The sequence below is a fragment of the Strix aluco genome, chromosome 3 (genome assembly GCF_031877795.1).
Source record: "Strix aluco isolate bStrAlu1 chromosome 3, bStrAlu1.hap1, whole genome shotgun sequence".
In the NCBI taxonomy this organism is placed as follows: Eukaryota; Metazoa; Chordata; class Aves; order Strigiformes; family Strigidae; genus Strix; species Strix aluco.
In genome coordinates, this window is record NC_133933.1 from 28,125,762 (window position 1) to 28,144,310 (window position 18,549).

Consider the following 18,549-nt stretch of genomic DNA (forward strand, 5'->3'; position numbering starts at 1 on the left):
TATAACGTGAATTCTGTATGTAGTGTCCCAATTTTTTGTGATAAAGTTTTCTCAGCATAATTTTATAGTTCTCAAGGTGGAAAATTGTGCCTGTTCTTTGTCTGATACTTACCTGTGTAATTTATTACTAAAAAATAAAAGGGAAAGCCTGCATATTTCATCGTATAAAGACTGTGGACAAATCTTGTTTTTCATAGGAGCTACTGTAATTACATATTTCTGAAAATTGTGCAAACACTAAGTAAGATTTCTTTTTACTTTGCCACTAATAAATGAGCACACCAGTAATACACCCTAAGAAAATAAATTATAGCGATAGTTATGATAATCAGTGTACTTTTTCTAGTGCATCTGAACATCTCACAGAATTCTTAAGTGGAGCATTCACATTTTACTCGTGAAGCTAAATAGTAGATTTTTTCAATGGCTACAACTGTTACTGTAACCCTCACTAAAATTAAAGATGGTTAGATTTCTAACTGATGTACCTTTAAAAATAACATTCCAGTTAAAGGTCATACATAAAGCACATCTTCAGATCTCACTTGTGTCCATTTGTAGCATATCGTGTCAGTATTTCAGCATTCTGACTGTAAGGATTCTGTTGGGTTTTTTTTCTCCTCCTTCAGGTCTCATGGAAACCTCCTCTGATACAGAATGGTGAAATCCTTAACTATGAGATTCGCATGCCTGATCCACGAATTGTCATTATTGGGAACACTTCATCAACGTTAAGTCATTTGGTGACTAATCTTATACCCTATACAAACTACTCGGTCACTGTAATAGCTTGTTCTGGAGGTGATGGCTTTCTAGGAGGCTGCACAGAGAGTTTGCCTACAAGCGTGACTACACCTTCAGCAGTTCCTCAGAGTGTTAGTCCATTGTCTGTGACTCCAATCAGTGAGTCCTTTATTGCCATTTCTTGGCAACCACCACTAAGGCCGAATGGTCCTCATCTGAGGTAAGCTTTTCATTGCAACTGAGATAACAGTTTTCTTCTCCATACCTAAATCTGATTCAGAAAACTCAGAGTGATACAAACTTTATGATCTGATCTCTTAATTTCTGATTTTTTGAAGTTCCTCTTTAGGGTTCAAGAGTCAATGAGTGGGCTCATGGAAAGTGGGTATGTCTAAAAGTAGATAGCAGGGTGAGCTTTGCATTGTTTTGAACTTACAAAGAGTCGGGATTATTAAGAGCAAGTGTGGTGTCTGCTGTGGCACTTCCTTTGCAGAACATGTTCAGGAAGGCTCTGGGTCATTCAGATCAGTGCTGTCTGAAAAGCCGGGAGGGGCAAGCACAGGATATTTGCAAAGTCATAACTGGTTTGGGTTGCAGCATCAGCCACTTTTTGGTGGTGAGTTCAGGCAACATGTTCCACCAACAAAATGACAAAAAAGTATGAGATCTCTGTGAATAAGTATTTAACACACCGAATATTCTCAACACTCTGTGTGGGTTATTTCATACAAAGCAAAAGTGACCATTTGGGAGTGTGATGACATGAAATAATCTTGAATTTAACCAATTAATAAACTGCAAATGAGAGACTGTGTGAGAAAAATGGATCTTAAAATGCTACAAGTTTGGGGGCAGAGCCAAATGCTGGGTATAGCAGGCTGGATTTCACCACAGGAACCAGAGAAAGGCACCTCCTCTGAGATTTGTCTGGAATCCTGGGATGGGGATTTTGGATTGAATCTGTTGATTACTGAGTGTGTGTGTGTGTGTGTGTGTGTATACATGTTAAAAAAATAGTTTTGAGTGCATGAAGATTTATAAAGACAAATGTATCTTTTTATATACACAAAAAATGTCAAACAGATCTTTCATTCTAGTGCTTTAACGTATTGTGAAACATTGTGCATGAAATTATATCTCTGTACTCCATATGTTCTGGTTAGTAGCTCTCTTCTAGGTGCACTGATGGGTTCAATAATTATCATGTAATGCTGTTTCAGTTGCGTATGTTATTACAGCACAGTAGCTTGACTCTTTCTTCAGGCTTAATTAGGGCACACTGCAACTGAATGAAATGATGATTGCTCTACAGTAAAATTTGAAGTTTTTGAAAAGCAGTCGCTGTTATTCTGGGGTTAACAACATGACCATTTTACCATAGATTATTAAAGTAATTCAGCACAACCTACATCTGCAGACTTCATTTCCTTCATGGTGTGCTATGCTGCCCTCAACAAGAGCAACCACTGAAGCAGCTGCTCTCTATAGCATGATGCAGCAAGAAGTCTGCAGCAAGCAGAGTAACAGCAGCAGCTGCAAAGATTTTGATGTTTTTCATGACTTGTCTATAAAATATATTGGACAGAATATGCCAGGACTGTTCCTAATAAAACCATAATAATATGTCTTTGGGTTCTGTTGACACTGATGAACCAAGCCCTCATGGGAGAGTTGTTCTTGGGGTATAAAGTCATCTGACTGACTTTAGAAAAGATAGTAAAACACCACTATCAAACTGAAACAAATATCCTATTTAAAAAGTCCTGTGAAATGTAATAAAGAATAATAATCCTAAAGATTTTGAACAAATCTATACAATTTTGTTTCCTTTAGAGTATGGTTTTCTGTGTAATCGCTAGAATGATTAGGAAATGCAAAATAGAATGTTAGCCCCTTTAGTCTGTGTAAACATTAAGTGATTTAATCTTTGTTAAATTCTAAAGGTTTTGTATAAAAGATGATGAAAAGTGAGTGATGCAAAATGGGTGGAAGGCATGTTTTCCGAATCAGGCAGTCTCATGGCTGACCTGATGTAAGATGGGCTTTAGCTGACCTGTTGTTTGGAACAGAGTCAGGAATACAGCTTCAGGTACTAATTAAAACCAGGATGAAGTAGTTTGGTCTTTCAAGTGCACATCATGAATGTCTACCCAAATACAAAGGTCTACAAATGGAACAGTTAACTCATTCTACACCTTTTTGTCCCCTGTAATTTACACTGTAGTTATTTGCAAACACACGTTAAACACAAATGCACACTTAAGTTGCTGCTACCAGTAAAATAGTAATAGCAGTGCTATATGTTTCAGCACATTTGCAAGAAAGGGACATTGTCATTTCATATTCTGCAGCAGTCTGTGCTTCTCAGATGGCATCAGTCAAGTCTGCATAAGACACTGTTACTGGGCTATTTGGACTTGATCTTCATGGCATTTCCACAAAGTTTAAAATCTCTAAATCATTACATAAACTCATTCTTTCAAATATAAGTGCTTAATTTTCCATTTTCAAAGTAGTTTGTTAAGTAATTGAATGTTTTAAATCATGAAACATGAAAAAGAATGTTTATCTCGGAAAGTTTACAGCTGTAAAAACAAAATAATGTGTGGCTTTAAAAATAAACCTTTTTTTTTTTTTTTGTGTAATAACATTAGTTGAGATAATCCTGGTGTTCTGCTTGTCTTTTGTGTTAGATATGAGCTCCTGAGACGTAAAATCCAGCAACCACTTGCATCAAATCCCCCTGAAGATTTAAATCTGTGGCACAATATTTACTCAGGAACTCAGTGGTTTTATGAAGATAAGGGTCTTAGCAGGTGAGATTACAAAAACTATAAAAACAAATGCTGGCATTTTGTATAGTGTATGTTTAATAGTTCAAAGTATTTCTTGTGTCTTTATGTAGTGAACATATTAATTATGTAATGAAATATTTTTTGTCATCATCTTTGGTATTAATCATTCTAATATGCAGGGATTTATTATTAGTCTGTCATTCTTGACTCATATATTGTTTTGCTCTGAAAAACAAATGAAAATAAAGATCTTGTGACATTTTAGCATCAGTATGCTTCTGCAATCAAACCGTTTAGATTTATGCGTACATACGCTCTAGATTTGTGTGTTGGCAAAGTCATAGCACAGGCAGAACGAATATTTGAGAAGTCCTAGCTGGGAAATATTTGAAACTTGGTTTCAGTATTGTTTTTATTACCTGGTTTTAAAAGTGCAAATTAATGATTGCTTTAATATCTCCAAAGGCAAGAAGAAAATTTATTGCACTCTCATCAGAGCTAATTTAAGGGCAGCTTTGTGTTAGCTTCATTACAGTTAAATGCAGAGTGTTGACAGTGGGGAAATAGAGGGTGGGTTCTGTTTCACAGTATGTAACAGACCTACTGTGTGGTACAGAGCAAGACATTTGCTCTTGATCAACCTTAGTTTCACATCTCGAACTCAAGGCTACCACCCTTAAGACAAGCAAAGACACTCATTAAGAACCTGTGATGGAAAATTCAGCATGGATGCTGCACTGCTTTTTTGTAGGTAAAGTCTCAGGAAAATGTTCATGGATGGTGTCAGGATGTATGTGTTCTCCGTGATTGTGTGCTGGCATGCTTTATGAGGACTGAATGTCAATCATTGCCCCTCAAATATCTGTACGTTGCTTCTATTTACTTGGATAAAAGCTGTGTGATCATCGCTCCTGAGCATGATGTGAACCAGCAGAATGTGACCTCTGCTCCTGACTGTTGTATAGACTGAACCATGCCAAGGGCTACTGCCTCTGTCTTGTCATTGCCTACTTGCTGAAAGTCACTGCTCATTTTCTTCTGTGGCAATAACTGATCACGAAGCTGTTCTTTTAGCAAATCCTGCCCAAGTGTCCATTTCTTTCTTTCAACCATGTTGGAAATTCTACATATAGTTTCCTTTGGTTTTAGTTTAGCTCATTTCAGCAGTGCTGACATGTGCAGCAGTTATGTTAGCAGTTCAGAGGGGGCAATAAATTCTGACAAGGCCTCAGTGACAAGTCATTAGGCACAATGACCTTTTGGGTTGAATGAGCTATGGCCAGAAAACTGTGCCTAACCATCAGACACACCTGAACTCTTCTACTGGGGAGGGTTCTGCAACCTGCAGCTATGTTTTTGCACTCAACAACTCAGGATGAGTTTGTGGCTGGAGAGAAGATGCTGCAGAGAGACTCAAGTCTTATTTTTCACAGGAAAAAAAAATCCATATATGAGTATGTCTTTTCATTTGTGTCATGCTTTAAGCATATTTCAGAATTAGTGAATTTTTATTATATTCCTGACAGAAGTCTGTTTTTACAATGATTTTTTTCAGATGGCTTCTTCAGCCTACTAGAAATTTTATTTTCACTGTTGTAAATAGGATCCAAAAATTAACCTCAAATTCTCATCATTATATTGCGAGACTAGATCCCATTCATTTTTCTTGCACATGTGCTACAGTGTCCAAGAAAATACTACATGTTCACAAGCGACAGAAAATGCAGAGAGGGAAATAAGATGTGTTATGTATATTGTCACTGTTCTACAATGCTTACAGTTGCAGCTGGAGCTAGTGAGCTCCTGTTAGTTTGCTTTCTTCTCAGTTGGACTGTTAAAGCCTAACTCTTTTGTAGATCAGGCTGGATGGTTGCGTAATATGGGGTGCTACAGTAAAGCAATAAAAAAAAAAAAAGTAAATATACAGTGTGAGTAGCTTCTTTTTGTAGTGAAATCTCCAAATAATAGGCATTTACTGTGTGTTCCTTTGTTGCATTTGTAGATGTTTGTCCCAAAGTACTGCAGCTTTAGTGAAAATTTGAACAAGATGATCCTGTGTTTTTGTGATTGAGCAGTTTTGTGTGAGGCTTTTTATGATGAAATGAAATTTGAGATTATGAAATCCCACTTAAAATACATTTATATGTCATTTGATATAGAGAAGAAATTATGGAGTGACAGTCACTTGGTTTACTAAATATATGTGAAGTATTTAATAAATCTGTGTAAACTGAATCTACACAGTTCAGAAGAAAATTATTTTATTACATGAGTGCATTCCTAGGCACTTTTTTTGGATGTTTTTGTAGTGGGAGAGTCCTGGCTGTGTGGTGAATCACTTTTACAAATGAGACTCTGCAAGTTAAAATCAATGGGTTTCCCAAAAGGGGAAAAAAGCCTCATTTGATTAAATTCTGATCCAAGTTTTGGCAGGTTGCCACTGCTGTAATTACATATTGAATTGAGCTATAATCTCTCAACACCTCAGAAGCTACAACTATGAAGAAGTGAAATAATGTGGTTTATTTTTGTTACCATGTTAATTGGGCTGAATTATTTCAAAAAAATAGACACCTCTTATAGAGTCTTCATTGGTGCAAACCATGCAGCTGAATTTTTCGGAATGTGGGGGGAAGAAACAACAAAACTTTGGCACAGGCAGAAGGTTTACAGCAAATGTTTTCTACATCTGCATTTTTCGTTCCATTTAATTATTTTTAAAATGTCTTAGGTACACAACATACGAGTACAAGCTCATAGTGCACAACGAGGTAGGATATACATCAAGTGAAGGAGTGATAGCTACTACATTAGCAGGATTACCAGAGAAAGGAAGCATCCTCATTGCACGTGCTGTTAATCATACCGCTGTAGAAGTGGAATGGTCAAAACCAAGTAAGTCTTCTTAGTATTTATTCCAGTAACTAGATGTTAACCTGCCATCACTTATGCTGGTCTGCCTTGCTCTCATAGGAAACACAGTCTTTTGCTTGATTTATAATATACCTAAGTGTCCTTGAGAGAAAAGAAATAGGAAAAAACATGTGCCCATTTTGCTATTTCTCAGTCATGTTTGTATTTATTATATGCTATTGCTGCAGAATGAGAATAGTGAAAGTGAAGAAATAGTTAATGCAAAGTCATGAGAAATCTATGTAGTAGTAGTACACAAAATCCTGTTGTCTTTGTAGTATATTTCATCTCTTTGTATAAAAATTTACATATACATTCCTTGAGGATGAGAGGATCCCCTTTCTCTCTCTTTTTGCTCTGCTCCTTAAAATTAATTTAGCCATTTTCTCTAGTTGGTTTGCTAATACAGCAGTGGGGAATTTCTTCATGACTTACATGCAAATGATTTTATAAGGACTGGGTGCTGAATTGCAAGAAATGTAGTCTCTTTATTTTATAATTGCATGCCTGAAGTAAGCATGCTTATAAAAACTGACAAATGTAATAGATCTGAAGCAGCTCACTGAAGTTTCATTACCTTAGTAATCTAAACCCTTGACCTTCTAGATGTAGGTAATGCAATCTGGTTTTATTTTCATTCATACCTTAGAAATTTCCTCCATATATGTTTGTGAATGCAAAAGTTAAACACCAAGACAGGGCCATTCGTTATTTGAAAATCTTACCCTATTTTATTACTTCTTATGTTGCAATAACCATATTAGCTATTTTGTATACCCATTTCATTTTATTCATAATATTAGTTTTCAAATTATTTTCTTGTTTTCTTTGAGAACTTGGGAGTCCTTAATGTAAGTTGCCTTGCTATCTTTATTTTTCTGGAAAACCTACTGAAGGTTTCTGACTTCTAAGGATTTAGGACTTGTATCTGTACCACTTAAAACAAAAAATAACATATCACTCTTGATTAAGAATTTCTATGACAAAACTGTATTATTAAATCTGAAAGTATGCTTTTGGCTTTTATCAATGCTCTTTACCAGTCAGCTGAGTCCTGTTCAGTGGTACAGTGTGCCATCTAAAGCAATATGTATTACTACTTAAAGTTTTTTGTCATAATTTTTTTTTTCATCTTGATGTGTACTGGAAAAGCGGTTGCATTTGATCAGATCTGAACTTAAACTCTTTGGCAAAGAACAGATAAGATAACAGACTACATCTGAGTTTCTAAAATGGAGAAACAAGACTTGACTGGAATCTTTGTTTATCCATGAGCTCAGACCAGTGAATGTCCTTCCCTGTGTAGGCAGAAAATCATACTGGTTTTTTTCTTCCTTTCATTGGGGAAGCTAGTGCTGTGTAAAACACATTTTAGGAAGAAATGTGAGGAGGTTTTTTTTTTCCCCACTGTAAATATAATGCTTCTGAGTGTATTACAGCTTTACATGTAGATGATGCTATCATGCTTGTTCTAAAATAATAACCCATAGATTTTCATTTTCACTATGGCCAAAAGGCCATCTGTGGGAAGTTGAATGTAACCGTTATTTAAGGCATAGGCACTTGCCCCTTTTTCATGGCTAGAGGACTAACACAGGAACTCAGTACTTTTGGGGTGGGGTGAGGGAATGTTGTTTGAAGGGAAGACACAAAAAGGAAAAAAATCTTTGATATTTCCATCTTGAGTAGTGCCATAGATCAATCTGATTTGCTCTCTTCCTTCTATCTGGGTGAAAGCCATCATTTCGCAGTGGCAAGCTGCAAGGTTGGTGCCCCACTGTTAGCAGTGGGTTTCACCTATTAATTTGTTTATTTCACAGATTCCATTGTTATCATGGGGATGTCTAGAGACAGAAAGCTTTCTCCAGTGTTAGATAGGATGATGAACTGTTAACAATCCTGACAAGTTTGGAAGAGCAGTCTGCATCACTGCTTGTAAGAGAAAAATTGAAGGCACTTGATGGAATCTTTGCTTTCTTTTTTTAATAAGGGGGTCTGCATAAAATTTGCTTTTCTCTTCACAATAAATGTTGTTGATAAGAAACTTGCTGACTGAATATTTCCGAGTTGATCTCCCAATGTTTTTCATTTCTTTTCTTAGCACTGCAAGATTTGCAAGGAGATGTTGCATATTACAGCCTTTTCTTGAATTCTACTGATGATAGAAGATCTCTGAGGATCCAGGCTGATGTAAACTCTATAGTCATAGGTGATTTGCAGCCCAGCACAGAGTACCAGATATCTTTTCAAGTTTTTAACGGAGCCCACAACATCAACAGTGAAGTTGCGCATGTGACTACCTCAGATGGAGGTTGGTTAACAGTGAATGTGGCTTGGCTTAAAATCTGAGAATGAAATTGATTGATTTTTGTTAAGGTTGAGATCAGTCACCCTTCCATTATAAAATTTCCGGTATAAAAGGAAAAAGGGCTAAAACGCTAAAATGCTTAAGTGCTGGTTGTCATCATGTGGTTGATCAATAAACGGTCCCACTGAGACAGAAGCAAAAGCTCTAATAGCAGATATTAACCCAGTTTGTTCTCATCTTCTCCCGCATATTCCTATCTGTGTGCACTAAGTTTGGAACTGAGTTCATATCAATAAATGGTGGAATTTAGAAACAATTAGTGGGTTTTTTTAAAATATTTGCTCTATGAAGTGATGTGCTTTTGACATGAGAGTCATACACAGGGCCTTCCCTCAGTCACCAGAATCTCTAGCTGTAAGTTCAGCCTCTAAAAAAATTCTTTATGAATCATTTTTATGCCAGTGGACGAGTGGGGGGGGGATTGGGTGAGGGTGAATATAAAATAATAATAAAAAAATTGTGCATCTGAAATGTGTTTAGAATGGTCTTTCTAATCTTTTTGCTTTATAAAGTCTCATTATAAACATTATAATATCATTACCTCTGAAGCAAGTGTTCCAGGTCATTAGCAAAGCACTTTAAGTGAGGATTCCATTTCCTTTCTGGTGCCAAAGGTCAGCACCTTTTGTTTATAAAATAGAATTGATCGTAAGGGCAATTTTTCAACTGGTAAAGATGGGTTCTTATGATAAAAATAGGTCTTTGCATGGTTATTTCTGACATGCTTAGATAATTATGTAATTTAACGCTAAGGAAGGCGTTAGGTTTTTTTTAAAGTAAGTGTTAGACTTCATCATTACCTATAGTAATCAACATTCAAAACCATTTACATAATGACAATATTGCATATTGCTTCATATTGCTTCAGCTATGAGGCTGATAACGTCACGTTCCACCAGACATAAAGTATTTTGGTCTCAGGTTTTGCTTTAAAAGCAAAATGCTCTGTTTTTCTCTTTTTCTGGAAGGATTAGGATTGGGGGAGACATAAAAATAGTATTTGTATGTTGGCAGTGCAGATGGGTGAATAATTTATCATCATATCTCACTGGCCACATACTACTGATGATTGACACTATGCTGCTGGTATAAAGCATTTTACCATCAGCTCTCATGGTTTCTAACTGAGAGTATAATAAGCCAATTTACAGAAGACTACAGACTGTGATAACTTCATCAGAGGAAAGCAGATAAGCAGTGAACCCTTTGCTAAACCTAAATACTAATCTGCATTTGGTTAAACAAGTGCTTTTGCAGAGACAGCTGGAGTTTATTCAGTTTCTTCCTTTATTTCTAGAGCCTGAGGGCATGTTCCCTCCAGAGGTTGTCATCATCAACAGTACAGCTGTACGTGTCATCTGGACATCGCCTTCAAACCCGAATGGTGTTGTCACAGAGTACTCCATCTATGTAAATAATAAGCAGCACAAGACTGGAATGAATGAGCCGGGGTCCTTTCTTTTAACAGCTTTGTCTCCATTCACTGTATATGATATACAGGTTAGAATATCTTTTCTGGGTTGTGTAATATACTTTAATTTTACATAAAATATGTGTATTTCCAAGTGGAATATTGTTTCATGAATTTCTTTACATACATGGACATATATTTGCACTGATGTTTGTGTGCATATACATGAAAGGCATAAATCTATTCTCAGCATATTTTAGGTCTGTGTACACTTTTTATAATACAAATTTCCATTATCTTTTTTCAAACCATCAAAACTCCATTTACTTTCCCCTAAATGCTCTGTGCTACAACATTAGCAAAGCCCCAACATATATTACAAAGAGGCAAAGATTCTACTCCTACTCATTAAAAGAAAATTGCAATTGTTTTAGAAACATCAGGCATGCATAATATATCAGCACAGAGAAATAATGATGTTGCATTTGTCATCCTCTTACCATTTTTTTTCTTTTTATCCTTCTGAGGAGGAAGCAGAGTTGATCTCTGAAATCATAGTAGTACTTTTTATGCTGTTAATAAGTACAATATTTTTTCTTTGCTTTTCCCTTTATCTTTGCCTCTCTGTTCATATATCTAATGAAAGGCAAAATACTGTGTGCAAAATAAAAAAAAAAGAAAAGAATAAATAATACCTCTCTATCCTTAAGTTGTATTAATATATTCAAGAATGCAGTTTGACACTTAATTGTAACTATTCCTATCTATGTCGTTCAGGTTTGGTTTGCATTATATATGAGAAGCACTTAGTAGTACCATGCATACTTTGTTCTGAAAATTTGAACCCGGTTGCTACATGCCATAAATAAACATCACAGACAGGCATATCGTAACAGATTTCTATGTTCCAGCCCCTCTGAAACAGCAAACCTCCATCCATGAATACACATATGACTTTCTGAATGCCGCTTGCAAACACATTTGTCTTTTCTCAATAACAATGCAAATTCAGTGTACTGCCTCACTTATAGACCCTCTATATTAATTTACCATGGCCACCTTCTGTTGCTTGAGATGTTAATTATTCTTCTCTTCTGCTTTCCTAGTCGTTATACTGGACTTATATTTGCATCAATGTGATAGGTAAAACCAAAATAAGCTGGTTTTACTTTTTTTGCTTTTGATTCTTTTTCTTTATTCTTTTTCTTCTTGTCCTGGAAACAATGGATGCATGTGCATCTCACTGGTAATCTTACTGTATTAACTTTCATTTTTTGTGCTCTTTTATTGTAACTTCTCTGTTGACAGTACAGAAACAATGTTACCATCCTTCACTAGCTATTTCACTTTGCCTCTGCTTAGTTTAACCCCAAGAACTGAAGGAATAAGTTTTTATTTCTGTGGCATTTTTCATAGCAAAGTGTATGATTCCTATTTGCATTTTTCACTTTTAGCTTTTCAAAATAAACATGAATGAGTAGAAAATATTAAGGAAAAATTAGTCTTATTTTTATGTCAGCATATATGATAGGTGTAGAAAACTTACTCAAGGCCCTAAACCAAAGTACATTTTTTTCAGTGTTGTGCACCAGATTCTACATATACATACAGAAAAACAAATTCATTGCAATTCTGTTGGTCAGAATTTAATAGAGAACAACAATTAGTGCCAGAGGGCTGCATGTACCCTTTTTTTTGAAAATGATGTGGGAAAATGTGATACAGTGCAGTATATCTCTGGTAGATATACTTATCTCAAGGCTGCAGTATTTTCCTGGCTGTATGGACTCTGTTAAATAAATAATAAAATCTTGGGTGAAGAGAGAAGTCTAAACAAGTAGCAGAGCTGAATAATTTCTGCAGCTGAGTATGTGACACTCATGTTCTTCTTCATCAGATTGAAGCCTGCACGGTGTATGCCTGTGTGAGAAGCAATGGGACCCGGATTACAACTGTGGAAGATGAGCCAAAGCAGCTGTCAGCACCCATTATTCACATAATTGGCTCAAGGTACTATGCTATAGGTGGCTTTCATATATCAGAGTGATTTGTAGCTGGAATGGGGACCAGAATGTAAGGTTGTCTTCTCTCAATTGAATAAGGTGCATAAATGAATTTAGTATACACTTTAAAAACATTTTTTATGGTTGTTATTTTTGGTTTTGGAGTTTTTGGCCAAAGAGCAATTGAAGAAATCTCACCCTTGGTTGATTGTAGATACCCATTTGGGTATTACTGTGCTGTGATAATAAATAAATAAAAAAATTTTTAAAAAACAGCATAAGTGGAAGTAGTTAAGAGAAGAAGTGTAGAGGAAGGAAAATTATCACATTTTGCTGTCAGTTAAGAAGAGGAAGATTAATGCTCAGGGAGCAATGCGATGCTGATAATGGAAACTTAGAATAATTGTGGTTAAAAAAAAGTCACCTATCACAACAGTAAGAATTAGTAAGCTATCTTAAAAGCCGTGCATATCTATGTCTCCTTGAACCACTGTTTGCAATCTGCCTATCCACTACATCCACAGGCATGGGCAAACTTCTTAATTCTAAATGGAGCATCAGATTTGCAGTCCTCAGAAGCATCCAAATAGTAACATATACAGTGATTCTTTGGGAGTTAATATCTTCCAAAGACAGATTAAAGCTAAGCTCACTAATGGATTTTTCAGAATTACAACAACAATAAAACAGTTAGCATCCTGTGTTTATGTTATTGTTCATGTGATTTTATTGCACTTCTGGTGGAGTATGCTCATTAGCAGTGTTTCTTTTATAGAAAGAAAAAACCCTCTTTTTTTTAAATAACAAAAATCTAACATCTGAGCCTTCAGAAGTGGCCAGCAGAATGGATTTCCTTCTCTAGTCTCTTAAGGACTTTGGTTTGCTGTTTATCATGTCTACATTTTGCTTGAATTCAGCATTTGTCTCTGTATAAGGGTGAAATTAAGCTTGCTATTTTTCTGTCACATATACACATATAGTCAAAGCTTGTTTGATGATAAGAACTCGGAGATTCAGGATCTCATCTTTTGCCCTTGGCTTTAACTTATGTATGCCTTTGTCTGTATTGTCTGTACTGCAAACACTTATGCATGTTTCTGCTATTATATATAGACTAAATATGTCATAACACATGAATGCAAAAGGATCAAAAATGCCTTCCTACTTTACAATCTGCTCAGCCAGAAACAGACTCTGTTTCTACACTGCCTTTTCCTACATGTCATATTATCATCAGCTGTTCTTATATCCCAAAAGAATACTAACTACTGATCGATTGCCCGGACATGTCTGGCCGTGGCCTACACGTGCCCCGGGTAGTTCATTTATTTGCCACGGTGGATTTGCTAGAGTGGAATTTAATCAATAGCTAATTCATTAATTCTGGTCCTCGAGTATGTAGGGATTGTGCAGTATAAAAATGACTGGCTGGCTTCAGCTTTGATTGAAATATGACAAACACTACAGCTGACAGCTTCAGCAGGTGCTGGGTTGAATATGAATTTTGCTTATTTATCCTCCATAACAGAAAAAGCTCGGACAAAAAAACAGTTTGTGTAGACAAGAGGACATTTTAATACATATCTGTCACCAGACAGAGAAAAAAGGCATTTCTAGAGTATAGGCTCATGGGATACCTGAGATATAATACAGACTGTGCAGTTTATTGTCTTTAATTGGAATCATGGTGTTTTTCCCTCTTCTGAATCAGTTTGGGGGGCTGTATTATTGATGAAAATGCTGTAGGATAATGTCTTTGTAGCATTCACAAATAATTGTTTTAAAATTTGCCTCAAGGTGCCGCATGACATAAATTATAATTTCACCCACCAACTTCTTAGAAGTCTTTCTGATAGCAGCTCCATCCACACTGTTCTAATGAAGGTTATACCACCGGAGCCATTATAAATACCTTACTTTTCCACCCCTTACAGTTAATAACTCAGCTTCAGGCTGAAACTTGGCACAAAAGGTCGCAGTCCTGGAATGATTATTTTATAATGCCAATCTTCAAACAGAAAACAGTATGGGACCCAATCCTGAAGTCCTAAGTCAGGTTCTGCTTTGTTATGTTTCTTGTCTGGGTTTTGGGTGCTTTTTGGGGGAGCTGGAGAGCTCACATGGGCCATGTTTAGGTAGAAACAGATCCTATTGAAATCAAGTAGGCTTTCTTTTTTTTTTAGTTAGGACATTAGGGTTTGTGTCTATAGAGAAGTATTGTATTTTATTACACAGTTTAGAAAGTTCTCTGAGTACTCCATGCAGGTAGATGCTGACTTAAAAGTTTGTGTAGTGGATTAAATTCTCATGGTGTGTTGGAAAATAGTTCATTCCCCTTTAAAATATGTTTTTTCTTTTCCTTTTTCTTTGTAATACAGCATGCTTAGGTTTTTTCTAATAACAATACTTAGCAGCAGTTTTGTTCCTTTCAGAAAACTGAGGCACAATGCAGATGAACCCTGACAGCAATTCTGTTCAGTGCTTAATTAAAAGGTTGATGTCTCTGAAAACACCTTGTGGCATAAACTAGGGAAAATCCTTCAAAACTTCATGAAGAAAGAGAGGGCCCTTTATGTACCTTGGGGAGAACCAGAAACCCTGGTCAGGGTGTAATAGAAAACTCAAAGAAGATAAAGCCGTGGGAGAAAATCTGGATGAATTCTTTGGTTTGATGTTCAGTATCATGGGGCTTAGGAAGGTTTCTGTATCAGATGCTGTTTGTGGGTGAATGAGCTGGAGGAATTATTTCAAATTAACATGATAGAAAGATTTTAGAACAAATGGATAAAATATATAGCAATAATTTGTTGGGATGATGGTATTTGCTCAGGAGTTCTAAAGGAGCTCAAATATGAAAGTATCAAACTACTGTGCTGTGTAAAATATCCTTTAAATTGGTCTTGTTACTGGAAGAATGGAAGGTGAGACAATGTAGTGCAGATTTCTCCAAGGGGATCTGGGGAACTAAAGACCAGTAAGTCTGATTTTGCACACTGGGAAAATGGACAGAAAGTAAAAATAAAAAAAAAAAAAAAAAGGCATTCATAGCTATGTGAATAAACATGAAATTCTGGGGAAGGTTGTTGTGGAATCACGTCCAGCCAACCTATGACAAGCTAACCAGAAATATCCAGAGGACACGCAAAACACAGAGGTTTCTCACGTATGTGTAGTTTTACAGTACTTTCCCTAAAGCGTTCAAGACAGTGTTCCCATGGAGGAAACCTGATTGCTCTCCCTACGTTAGTAATGGGAAAATCAAAGCACAGGAAGATTTCTCTAAGAAGTTTGTAGCAACAGCAGAAGCATAATGCTATTTATCAGACTTTCTGTGCTGTGTCATACTGCCTCTCTGATTGTGTTAGCACTGCAGTCCACAATACAGCAGGTAGTTAACTCTTGTGCAATAAAGCTGAAGCAGTTGCTCAGTATGTGTGATCTCCTGATGAGGAAAATATTTTACCCGCTGGCCATTAATAATAGCAGTGTTACCTATCTAAAGAATGTCTTATCTTGATGCTCTATCTTGAGAATCTTGTGATTTTTCTGTGGTTTTTTTTTTTTTTTTAATTCCAGCTCCTGAAAGCAAAGTCATCAAATCTTAGATTTGATGGGATTTTTTTTAATTTAACCCTTGCTTGTGATGAGACTAGCACAACATTCATTCTCAAGATTCAAAAGTGAGGCCTTGTTATATTTTTAATCTTCATGGTTAAACCTTTACTACCGTGTTGAGAAAAAAAAGAAATCATGACTCATGGACACTTGAAGCTGATGATACCCGAAGCAGGCAAAAACCAGAATTTCCCTTCCAAAGTCTGGTTTATGAAAATGTATCTGATGTGATATCAAAACTCTGAAATACTGATATTTTTCATGGGTTTAAAAAAAATAATATTTTTACCTGGAAATGACAGAATTAATTGTCTTCACATGCTTGAGCCAAAGGATTTCAGTTTGCTCTGTTGCACCAAAAGCAATACACTTTGTGGATCAGTCTGAAATTGTTCTTTATCTCCTGGAAGTGCTGCAGTGCCTCATGGACTTTGTAGTCTGAAGCAGTTCATTTCCATGAGCCTGGTTATGCTGCCTCGTCTGTGGGAGGGAGCCCTACTTCAGGATCTTCACCACGTTGACAGCAGTCACAGAAGGGACTCATCCAGCATTTGAACTATCATCAATTGCACATGCTTGAAGTGGAGTTTTCTCTGGGTAGACAAGGATTATGTGCCACGTGCCAGGTGTTGTACATTCATCTGTGCCTAGAATTTGAAGGTCTGCTCTGTAGTTCAGGCTGTGGGCACTTCCCAGAATAGACACAACTCCAGTTTATCTGAGAGGGAGTAACTGGGGGATGAAGAGAAGGAGAGGGTGGGCAGGCTCCATCCTCATATTTCTGCAGCTGTATCAAAGGCACCATACATGATACAGCTGGCTGCATGATAAAGCACCCATCATGTCCCGTTAAATCTGCACCTGCTCAAGAGGGTTTTCAGCTCAGCCTGGGGTGCTTCTTCAGATGGGGGGTGTGAAAAAGCCTCTGCAGTCCTGGGAAAACCCTGCTGATTTTTTTTTTAAACTGAGCTAGGCATCGTTCTTGCTGTGATGCACCACAGTTTGCCATGGGCAGCAAACATCAGAAGGTGTAGACATAACTGAAACATTCATAAAATTGTGAAGGAGTCTGCTTATCTGTGTCATTACTGAAAGGTCATACTGAGTTTTACCCTTTGGTGGCGCTGCTCAGGGAACTCCCACGCCATGTAATTTTCGAGTGCAGCTGCAGCTTTACGCAATACCAGGCTATGTCCACCCCAAATGTGTACCTATAAATTGAATCATGATAAAGTGATTGCTCGTTAAAAGAAAGAAATAGATGCTGAGGTCTACAGAAAAGGCAAAATGTTCAAATCATTGCATCAATTCTTAGGCCTAATTTGAAATTATTTTAGAGAGAAATATGACTGGCAAAACTGCAAAAACTGGCACAATACTTTGAAAATATACCATTGAGGGTCTGAATGAAACTTGCAGAAAGCAAATCATTCAAAAATATGACTGGGAATGCTTTCTTTGCTCCTGTGATCTATACTGTACAAAGACCAGGAAAGAGTTACAGTGGCATTTATAAAGGTCAAAGTACTACTCTTCTTTTCCTTTTCTTTTTATATTTTTTCTGAACTTCATATTTTCCTGCTTTTACCTTTTTAAGTTAGGTCCTGTAACATTATTTAAATGTAGACATGTGTGTATGTGCATGGGTGTATGTTCATGTGCATGTGGTAGAATATGTAGTGAATACAATAGAGTCATGTACCGAATATGGAATTAAATCTATGGTTCAGATTAAGACCTTGGAATGATAATGGTGACTCTACAAGTCACCTATGAAGCTATTCCTTCATAGATGACATTAATTCCTGTTCAGCAAAGGCTTACTGCTGTGTGTATTCTTCTGTTTATACCTCAAGGAAGTGAAATAATAGTTCAGTTATTTTTATTCTGTTAAGATGTCAAAGTTTATCTCAGCAGCTGCTGTTTCACTGTAACATTTTAACTTTAAATTAATGCTAATTTATGATGTCACTGGCATTCTGACAGTGGCTGTGTAATTGGGACATGGGGATTAAAAAGAGGTACTTGGAGCCTAAGTATATACTATGCAATGTTGCCAGTCCTCCTACTGATCCACATGTAGCACTGGGATCTCCTCTCTACCCAAAGAGAGTCACAGTGAAAGAAGTCTATGTCTTATGCAATATTCCAGAGTGATTATGCAAGAAATGAAGTTTTCATTTGAAATATTAATGTAAAATGTGTACATTATAAAAGACGGAGAAAATTTGTTTCAAATGTCCCTTTTGACATTTTTTTTTTTAAATTGTAATATTAAGTGAGGTTTTGGAGCCAATATCTTTCAGAAGTGACAGGCATGCTAGAGTCTAACGTGATTTTTCCCTAAAGATACTTTCTCCCTTAAACTTATGATGGTTTGATATCAAACCTGAAATCAACAGCAGGTTTTTGTTTGTACATAGTCTTTTGAGGGCTGCTGCAGTCATGCTTTTGTGCTCAAAGTCAGAAGTCTTGAGTCTTAGTTGTGATACACTTGCATTTTTGACTTCTATGTCAATGAAAATAAGCACAGAAGAGAACTAGTGCTTACTGATGCTGTGATGGGTTCTTTCTTTTAATTCTATGCTGAAGAATACATTTCAAAGCAAATACTTTTTTTTTTGTATAATGTTTTTGAGAGCAGAGAAAAGGCAAGATGAATACAAATATGTTCTAAATGGTGACTGAGCACAATGTGAG

The 18,549-nt window shown here is 36.4% G+C and overlaps 1 protein-coding gene across 1 annotated transcript in view; it reads left to right on the forward strand.

Moving 5' to 3' along the window:
• The window catches only part of USH2A (usherin), a 390,731-nt gene that overhangs the window by 268,255 nt on the left and 103,927 nt on the right, over window positions 1–18,549 (forward strand). The window contains exons 41-46 of the mRNA XM_074817915.1: window positions 630–964; window positions 3,438–3,560; window positions 6,271–6,434; window positions 8,554–8,763; window positions 10,118–10,320; window positions 12,129–12,241. Coding sequence (XP_074674016.1) covers window positions 630–964; window positions 3,438–3,560; window positions 6,271–6,434; window positions 8,554–8,763; window positions 10,118–10,320; window positions 12,129–12,241 — 1,148 coding nt within the window. The remainder of the gene's footprint in view (window positions 1–629; window positions 965–3,437; window positions 3,561–6,270; window positions 6,435–8,553; window positions 8,764–10,117; window positions 10,321–12,128; window positions 12,242–18,549) is intronic.